Genomic DNA, 9,166 nt, shown 5'->3' with positions numbered 1-9,166 from the left:
TTTTGCCTTCAATGACCTCTGGTGACCTGACCTTTGACCTGACCAAAAAATTGACTGAAGCGATTTCGTCATTATTTTTGAAGCTCTTTCGAACGCCGCCTTCTGCGTATCGCTACGTGGCCCAGGAGCCGAGTTACAAGGGGGGGGGTGTTCAAACACCCCCCCCCCAGCAGGGCGTGGAAATCCAGGACCCCCAGCCGGGCGCCTAATTTCAGGTATTCAAAATAATCTTGAACCGACCTGTGACCTCGGAACTCCACTTGAAGGTACTCATCAGAAGCCTCTCGTAGCGTTATTTTGTTTGCTGCCTCGCCCGTTTCGCTGCGCCTCGAGCTATGGGCTATGGGCTATGGGTTCTCGAGCTATGGACTGGGAAAGTTTACCCCCCTCTCCCACCCCCTCCCAGCAAGTGGTGTGTGGCGAAATACTCCAGCAACTGCCGGGTTAACCCTCGCCCGTATTGGTGTTTTGCCAGCCTCGAAGGTATAGGGGGGGGGGGGGCGGGTCCGTTGGACCGCCCCCTTGCCGTTTGGCCCCTGATCGAGCTAGAGCTTCGAGAAAAATTTAAGGTCCTAGGTCATTGGTTGACTTTCCAGGTCAGGTCAATGACCCACAAGTCTGGAAAATCGGGACCTATTAGAACATCGTAAAGTGAGGTTGATGAGGGTTTTTCGGGGTGCTGATCACGAATATCGTGTTAGTTTTGATCACAGATGATGTCAGGTCGCCGTCCACTGGTTAGGCGCGCTTTCAGCGCCTAATCGTTTAGGCGCTGAATACCATTTTCGGCGCCTAATTTAACGATGACTATGCGATGAATTTGATTTCATCGGGATCCGCCATGATAGCTCAAGGACAATTCGATAAAAAATGCATGAAAATGTAATATAATTTGTGGTAATGCACATCACTGACAGATAAATAATAATTATTTATATAATTAATTGCGCCTTTGACCGTGGTTTAATTTGTGTCAGTTTCTTATATGAACCGTAAAAGGTTCATTAAATTGTTCTTGAAGACAATACAATCTCTTAGCAGGGACGGAAATGTAAACAACGTTTGTTATTGTTCTCACATCAGCTAAAAGTCCGTCATTATTCAATTAACTATTCACGACATGGAGCTAAACATCGCACGAATCGCACTAAGCACGACTCGAATCCGGGTGGAGCAGGAGCGCCGTCGAGCCCGACGCAGGTACTGGGTTGCCGAAGTGCTGCAGAGGCGACAAGCCCGAGGCGAGTTTTTTAACTTGGTGCAGGAGCTGCGTGCCGTGGATCCCGACCGGCACCATGCCTACTTCCGCATGAGTCGGGAGACCTTCGACCTGCTTCTCGCCAAGATCGGGCCCAGCATCACGCGCCAGCGCACCAACTTCCGCGAACCTATCGACCCCGCTCAGCGCCTGGCCGTGACGCTGCGGTACCTGGCCTCCGGCATGGAGTTTTCTGCGCTGGCACCCTGCTATCGCCTCGGCGAGAAAACCGTGCGTGCCATCGTGTACGACACATGCGCGGCCATCATCGCCATACTGGGACCGGAGGTGCTTCCAGCTCCCACCAGGGCGACGTGGGAGCGAAGCGAGGAGATCTTCCGCACCCAGTGGAATTTCCCGTACTGCGTGGCCGCGTTGGACGGGAAGCATGTGGTACTCCAAGCCCCTTCCAACTCTGGCAGCGAGTACTATAACTACAAAAAGTCCTTCAGCATCGTCCTCCTGGCAGCCGTGGACGGTGCCTATCGATTCGTGTACACGTCAGTGGGAAGCGCCGGAAGAGAGTCGGACGGGGGCATTTTTAGGAGGAGTGACCTAGCCGCCAAACTGCAAGACGGCACTCTCGACCTGCCCCCTCCCAAGGCGATCGATCAGAGAGGCACGACCCTACCAAGCGTCATCGTCGCCGATGAAGCTTTCCCGCTGACGGTGCACATGATGCGGCCCTATCCCGGACGTACCGAGAGCCGGCTGGGAGCTCCGGCCACCATCTTCAACTACCGGCTGTCGCGCGCCCGACGGGTAGTGGAGAACGCGTTCGGGATTCTCTCCCAGACGTGGCGCATCTTCCGGCGTCCGCTGAACGTCAATCCTGAGCACGCCTGCACTATTGTCAGGACGGCGTGCATCCTGCACAACTACGTGCGCGACCAAGGACAGGCGGACAGCCAGCAGCCGCAGCAGGCCGACGCCAGCGGCGAGCAGGTGGGCGGACTCTGCGAGCTGGGCAGGCTGGGCGCCAACAACTTCACTCGGGAGGCCGAGCGCATCCGCGACCAGTTCGCCCGGTACTTCATGGCCGAGGGAGCCGTCCCCTGGCAGGATGCTGCTGTCGGGCAGTGAGGGCGTGTAAGCCTGTCACTTCGTGGCTGGGGAGCCGTTCCGCAGCAGGCTGCTTCTGTCGGCAAGTGAGAGGTGCGAGAGGCGGGAATTGAGTCGTCTTTGACGCCACTGGTGTTGCTCCGTGTGATAATGCTGTTTCATTTGTCACGCTCAAAAACCTGTCATATAAATACAAGCATTTCCGGCCTTTGTCGTTTATTGCACGCGAAAGTAGTGGAAATAAATAACATTAACTGTCGCCCTTTCCAACAACCAAAGTCAGATAACCACGTAACGTCCAACTTCAACTTCACAGCAAAGGAGCTCAAACATTTAAACACCAGGTAAACGAATTCACTCCTAAATCAAAACTTGAAAAAGGGTCGCTATAGCGATCAGACAGCGGAAATACACACTACGCAGAATATGACTCAGGCTCAGCAAAGTTCGCCATGGTGGAGGTTGCATGGAGAGGGGACGCATTTGGCCGCATCACATTATCTCAGAATCAAAGGAAGCTGGAAAGACGCCGAACAGGCATTATATAGCTCGCTATAAGCAGACATGTGCATGGATCCGGGAAAATGGATCTGAAATTCGATCCCATGAATCTAGATCTGGGATCCACCCGGATCATAGATCCAACCCCTCAACTTTGTCGAGAGATCCACTCAGATCATAGATCCAACCCCTCAACTGTGTCGAGAGATCCACTCAGATCATAGATCTTACCCATAAGCTCGAGAGATCCGCTCAGATCATAGATCCACCTCTCGGATCCATGCACATGTCTGGCTATAAGATCGTTTTGAATCATTCTGGTCATTTTTTATCAAATGTGTGAAAAACGTCCCCCCTCCCCCACCCGTGCGAAGGTTATCACCTGCTTTTAATCGGACTGCGCCCTTTTCAAGACTGTAAGAATCTCCAGTCTCGCATCCGCTTTCTTGTCGTCCCTCACACGCTCCATCTCCAACCCCACCAGCTGACCAAATAGTAGGTCCGGGTTACGGAGGTCGCTCACCGCGCGTTCTATGGACGCTATGGCGGCGTCAAGCTTCTCGGCGCCACGAGCACCCGGCCCCCTGACCTGCTTGACTTGGCCGTTGGTGCCAGAAGAGCGCGGATGGCTCGGGCCGGCGACACAGCTCGCTGCTGGTGGCACCGCGGACACCCGAGGCGTTCCGAGGAGCGTCGCAGCTGGGAGGACTCCTGAACTGACTGCACAGCTCGCTGCTGGTGGCACCGCGGACATCCGAGGCCCTCCGAGGAGCGTCGCAACTGGGAGGACTCCTGAGGCACAGCTCGCTGCTGGTGGCAACCAGGACACCACAGTTAGATCATCGTGGCTTACAGACGAGCAGTTAAAATACACGCCGTCCTAGGCTCAGATCGATGTATGACTGGCTTACAGGCACTGATAGACACTAGAGTCCTCGTTTGTTACGTTGTTGTCAAATGACGAGGTTATGCTTTTCGGAGTCCTAATGACGAATTTCATGTAAGTTTTGATTTAAGATTATGTCTTTATGCGTTTGGGGTAGGTCAAGTCAGGTCAGTTTAACCAGATGGCGCCATGTCGGCTATCCGTAGTTACAGGTGTCAACCACCAGTGGCAGTTTCGTATTATGCTATGATGGCTGCATACCATTTGAACAAACTCACCAGCACTGTCGTCTGGTAGTTGAGTCTCGCTGCTGTCCTCATCAGACACACAAAGCTGAAACACATGATGATTACGTGAGTGAAGATTGATGCGAGATATTTGATAGGTCACCAAAAATGGTTAGAAAATGAAATTCGGCCAATTGCAAGGTTCGTTTGGATGTTGACTACGACCGAATTCTTCCGAACACCCTAGACCGAATTCTTCCGAATTTAACATTTTTGAAAAACGCCCCGAAAATCACGATTAAACAGCCGCAATAACACTAATTAGCATTGGATCTCTTTTGACCCCTGTACTTAACCTTCGCCCGAGTGCCCGTGTTTTGGCCACACTTGCCAGTTTTGTTTGCGCGCTTCAAGAAAACCGCGGCGCGCAGCGCCGCGAAACATGGTATAGCATATGATACATCAATTTCGCATCGTTTTTGAAAATTTTGACCCCAGGTCACGTAAGTTCCTTTTCAAATCTTAGTGATTAATCTGCGCCCTGCTGCTGGTTTTTTGCGAGTATATCAAAAACGTATCTCGGTTACTTTTATAAAACTTACAAAAACCTTTATTTGGGAGCTGAATTCCAATCAGGAATACATTTGGGCATTTCGAATTTCGACCGGCTTTGAAAACTGGTCCAGTAGTCTCGTAAATAACAGGGCAGAGACCCTCTTACTAGCTCCTCTACAGGGCGGAGTCTGGGAATAACAATGGGCCTGAGGAGGCGATTGTTAAGGTGCATGATGACCAAAAGGTTTTAAATGAAACTTGGCAACACTGTTCGTTAAAAACAAATGAACAAACAAACAAGAAAAAAACAATCAATGTAAACAGCTAGAACAGGCCTGTTGCATGTCACGGCATTGCTTTATTAATTTCCAACGAAATCACTGCATTGAAAGGAGTCATGAAACGCCCAAGATCGGATATGGATCATCATTTAGAGTGACCCAGAAATCACTTTACACACCTCATTGGAGTATTGGTTTGTGTAGTAGAATAAGGATTGCGATCCTGTTCCAGGCTGCGTCAAGTTTGTCGTTACCCTGCATAGGAAAGGAAGGAACGTAGCATTTGATACATGACAGGAATACAACAGGTTTTCTAATGGAAAAGTGATATGGACTGGGAGGGGTAAAAAAAAAACTCAGAAGTCAGCACAGCAACTAATTAATACGACAGTGAAGCTTATTGCTTATGCTTATTGCTCCAGTAATGGAGCACTACTGGGCAATGTGCAAGATCTGTGCTACTGGAATACAACATTTTTGAAAAAAGACTTTTCATCTCTATGTCCTAATGCAAAGATCCAGGACGTGCACTAAAACCCTGGACATACATCCTACTGCAGTTAACTTACGGTTTAGGCTTGATGGCATCATCCAAAAATGACATTTCCTTTTGCCAGGAGGAGTTCTCTCGTGGCGGGCAGCCAGAGCCACTTGGCAATTGCCTGCGTTTGCGTAGGTGGTAGTCACGCAGACTTTTCCATTTCGATTTTGCATCCTGAACTGAAAAGCAGGGAATAAAATTGGTGAGAGCCTTGAAAATTTATTTTGTCAAGCGACATGTGTTTGTTACCTGAGAGACATCACAATTATACAAGCACCACGGTTGTGTAAGGGTTCGCATTTTAAAGCTTAGAACCCAATTCTAAAAACGTGGCAGAGCCTGTGGCTGTTGGCACCATTTACAACACGTACAAGCAAAATATGATGCGTAAGTTTTACCTGATCTCCCAGTGGTCTTTGCCACCTCCTCCCATGCTAGCTTCTTCTTATTTCTGTTAAAGTAGTTGCTGTCCTGAGGACGCCAGAGCACGTCATGACGTCTCACGGCTTCAACTAAGGTGGTGTCACTTGTAGAGCTGAAAAATGGGATTGATCATGTCACATTGCTAACAGAGGCCCCTGTACATCCGCGATACACTGCCTGAATCAGGGAACATCAAACAGACCGATTGCAGAAAGCTCGGGAGTATTATGGTACATAGCAGGATACAGGGCTGAGGGCAGGACACAGAAGGCACAAGGCAGACACTGAACTCAGACTGAAAAAAATTCATGGTATCATCGACATGTCTGGCGTAACGGGCGGATTGAGCTGAAATTTCGGTGCAGTATCCAGCGTAACTCTGTGCGCCCAAAAATTCTGCCATACGGATGGACAAAGAAATTTTGGCACAAGACACAAGACCTAGGTAACCTTGGCTAACTTCACTCCCTACGCTTTTGAATCATAAACCATGTCGATGATGGGTGTTCATCCAAATGTTCATCCAAAGCCACACAATATCGGCTCATGAAAGCCCGAGACATTCGGCACAGTGTATGGATTTTTTTCAGTCTGGCACAAAACAGGACAATGAAGGTACACCAGGCACAAATATAAAAAACGGCAGTCGTAAAGCAGGCATCACACTTGTTTTTTTTTCATTTTGCAACCAAGGAGAGGCGCCGTACCCAGAGATGCTTCCTTATCAAACCAAACCAAACCTAACCAAACCTGACCTAACCTTACCTACGATCTACAACCTAACCTAGAGCGACACTCCTTGGTTGCAAAAAAAACAAGTGTAACATCTGCTTTACTATTACCAAAAAAAAAAACTACAACCCTGAAACCAAGCTACATCCTAACCAAAATTATGGAAAACACCTGTCCCTAAAAAAAACTTTGCTATGGTTTTGGGACTGAGGGTTCATTTCAACCAAAAATGCACAGATTTGCATGGCTTACATTTAATCGTGTAGCAAAAAATGGTCATTTTGTAGCATGTGCAGCAGTTTGAGTTGCTGCGTTGCGGAAACAAAGTTACTTAAGGATCTAGACTCCCGCTTCCCCCTGCACCAGTACCCTTATATGAAACAAACTTCAAAAGGAGATGGAAAATGCTAGCTACATATATGCAGCATTCAAAATATCTTGATCTCACTTTAGAAAAAGTACGTAGGTCAAGCATCCACAAAACCAAACATATTAAACATATCAGGCTTGAAATGCCTTATAAACATATATTTTCAAGGAAGAAAAACTATTATCACGAAACTCACCTAATATATGGCAAAGTTTTATTTGTAATTAATGCATATTTATGCTTAGGAAAAGAGGAAGATTGGATTTCATTGCACCTGACCTACCTTACCAGCTCATTTAATGCTATTCTGGAGATGTAGGAAGATGATGAAACACAGAACACACACACTGCCACACTCAAAATATTAGCAACACTAACCTCATCTCATAAATGCTTTTCAAATGTTTTAAATATCAACAAAACACCCGATTGATGATAAAAACGCCGCGGCGTATGCGCGTCAAGGACGCGCTGAAAAGTTGGAATATTTCAACTCGTGAGCGTCGAATACGCGAGTAATTCAGCGCCGACCAGCCGATGAATAATCAGCTGACAACGCTTCATCGTGCTTTAGGCGCTGAAACTGCATTCGGCGCGCAACCCATAGACTCCAATGTTAAATTCAGCGCGTAAATGTGCGCGCCTAACCAGTGGACGGCGGCCGTGGCAGGGGGGGGGGTTGTTTTTATCCACCCCTCAGGTTTTTCGGGAATATCTCCGAAACCGCTGAAGCTACGATGCTGAAATTTTCTGACTTTTCCTAAAACTAAATTGGGCACATTCCCTAAAAATTTCAAGGTCATACCTTTACCAGGGGCGGCTCCAGAGCACTGGGAATTGGGGGGTCCTATTCGTGAAGCGAGTCATTTGGGCGAAGATCACGATGCTGCACCAGTTTTACGAACAGTGAATGAAAGGTATCATGTGATAACATATACAGTTATTGTGCATCCTCTTTTGACACGTTTTTGCTATAATAGGCGGATCCAGGCGTCCAAAAAGGGGGGTTATGTTTTACCTCCTAACATAGGTGCCCTGACACCGCCTATGCATTACCAATACAATTTTAGTCGTTCTCTCATAAGAAAATTATAACATAACAAGACCATTACCACCCTTTTTAGAAACAGTACCAACAAAAACCTTTTTTACTATACTTTTTGTGTACCCCCAATCTCAATGATCTGTATCCGCCTATGATTTTTGAAAATGCATATTTTTAGGATCCATGGGAATTCCTGATTCATTCTCTATCGATCGGCAAAAGTTGCGTTAAGATTGGTTCAGAAACCTGGCCGTGATAAACAGTCTAAAATGTATCTGCAATTTGCCCGTTTTTACCCCCCTCTACCCCCCCCCCCCCCCCTATTGACATTTTTTAATTTCTATTTTTTAGAAATGTAGATCACGTTGAGCGAAATCGAATGCCGTTTGAATTTTGAAAATCGGCCCGTTAGATCTCGAGATATCAAGGGGGGGTCGTAAACAGCCCCCCTGCCACTAATAGGGGGTAGCCAGGAGCCTGCCACTAATAGGGTTAATGCATTTAGGCCAGGTCAGGTCAGGCCAATCAGTAGACGTCCTGCCAGGTATTCATAGTACGTGTCAGCCGTTACTGACAGCTTCGTAACATGTTACGAAGACACCAAAACAACTTCGTAAATGCTCAAATGGTTGCTTAATTCGAAATCAGCTCCAAAAAGTAGCCTAGAACTCGAAGAAGTGAACCTAGGTCATCAAAGGTTAATGATCTGACCTGACCTTCAGGTGACCTTGACACCCACCATAATGCATGGGACCAACATCATATCACATGTTTGAACGTTTGAAACCGCAAAAATACTGCAAACGCGCGGCTAATACGAGCCGACATACGCCGAATCGCGATTCCGGCCAAACATGGTCTCGAAAAATAGGCCACAGGTCAAGGTTCATTTGGGACAGGGTCATGAACTTTTAAGGGTAAGTGTACAATTGATTGACTCGACATAACTGAAAGTTTCATCGCGATCAACCACTTTTTACGCGAGTTATTCGCGAAAAACCATGGGGGTGGGGGTCCGTTCGACCCCCCCCCTATACGGGCGAGGGTTAAGTCAGTTAAATTTATTTCGCAGTTTTCAATTTAATTTACGAATTATGTTCCGGCAGCTATAGTCAAAATGAGCAGAATGCTGCTCAATGTACCAAGCGCAACTTCGTTCTCCGGCCCGCAGAGAGCGGGGATGTAAGTCAGGCACGGCCTTGGCCGTTTCCTCTGGGGCCGCGCCGTCTGCCGAGGGAGGGGAGACCTTGCCCAGTCTGAGGGAGGGGGACGACGGCGCCACCGG

At 48.0% G+C, this 9,166-nt stretch overlaps 2 protein-coding genes across 5 annotated transcripts; one reads left to right on the top strand and one right to left on the bottom strand.

The window, feature by feature from the left end:
• Window positions 1–1,120: 1,120 nt before the first annotated feature.
• Window positions 1,121–2,341, top strand: LOC122375782 (protein ALP1-like). Its single transcript, XM_043355281.1, has one exon. The coding sequence runs from the start codon at window positions 1,121–1,123 to the stop codon at window positions 2,339–2,341; it is 1,221 nt and encodes a 406-aa protein (XP_043211216.1).
• Window positions 2,342–2,519: 178 nt separating this feature from the next.
• Window positions 2,520–7,217, bottom strand: LOC122375784 (transcription factor Adf-1-like). Of its 4 annotated transcripts, none has more exons than XM_043355283.1 (6): window positions 7,125–7,217; window positions 5,710–5,846; window positions 5,340–5,490; window positions 4,950–5,025; window positions 3,986–4,040; window positions 2,520–3,631 (listed from the first exon to the last, which is right to left on the bottom strand). In XM_043355283.1, exons 1-6 carry the CDS (start codon window positions 7,130–7,132, stop codon window positions 3,210–3,212), a joined length of 849 nt encoding a protein of 282 aa, XP_043211218.1. In that variant the 5' UTR covers window positions 7,133–7,217; the 3' UTR covers window positions 2,520–3,209. The 4 variants fall into 4 exon arrangements, with proteins under 4 accessions (XP_043211218.1, XP_043211220.1, XP_043211221.1 ...); XM_043355285.1 differs by having other exon boundaries at window positions 2,520–3,628; XM_043355286.1 differs by lacking the exon at window positions 4,950–5,025.
• Between the last annotated feature and the right edge of the window lie 1,949 nt (window positions 7,218–9,166).

This window comes from Amphibalanus amphitrite, unplaced genomic scaffold (assembly GCF_019059575.1).
Source record: "Amphibalanus amphitrite isolate SeventyFive unplaced genomic scaffold, NRLGWU_Aamphi_draft 001919F_arrow, whole genome shotgun sequence".
Taxonomy (NCBI): domain Eukaryota; kingdom Metazoa; phylum Arthropoda; class Thecostraca; order Balanomorpha; family Balanidae; genus Amphibalanus; species Amphibalanus amphitrite.
This window is presented reverse-complemented; position numbering and strand designations above follow the sequence as displayed.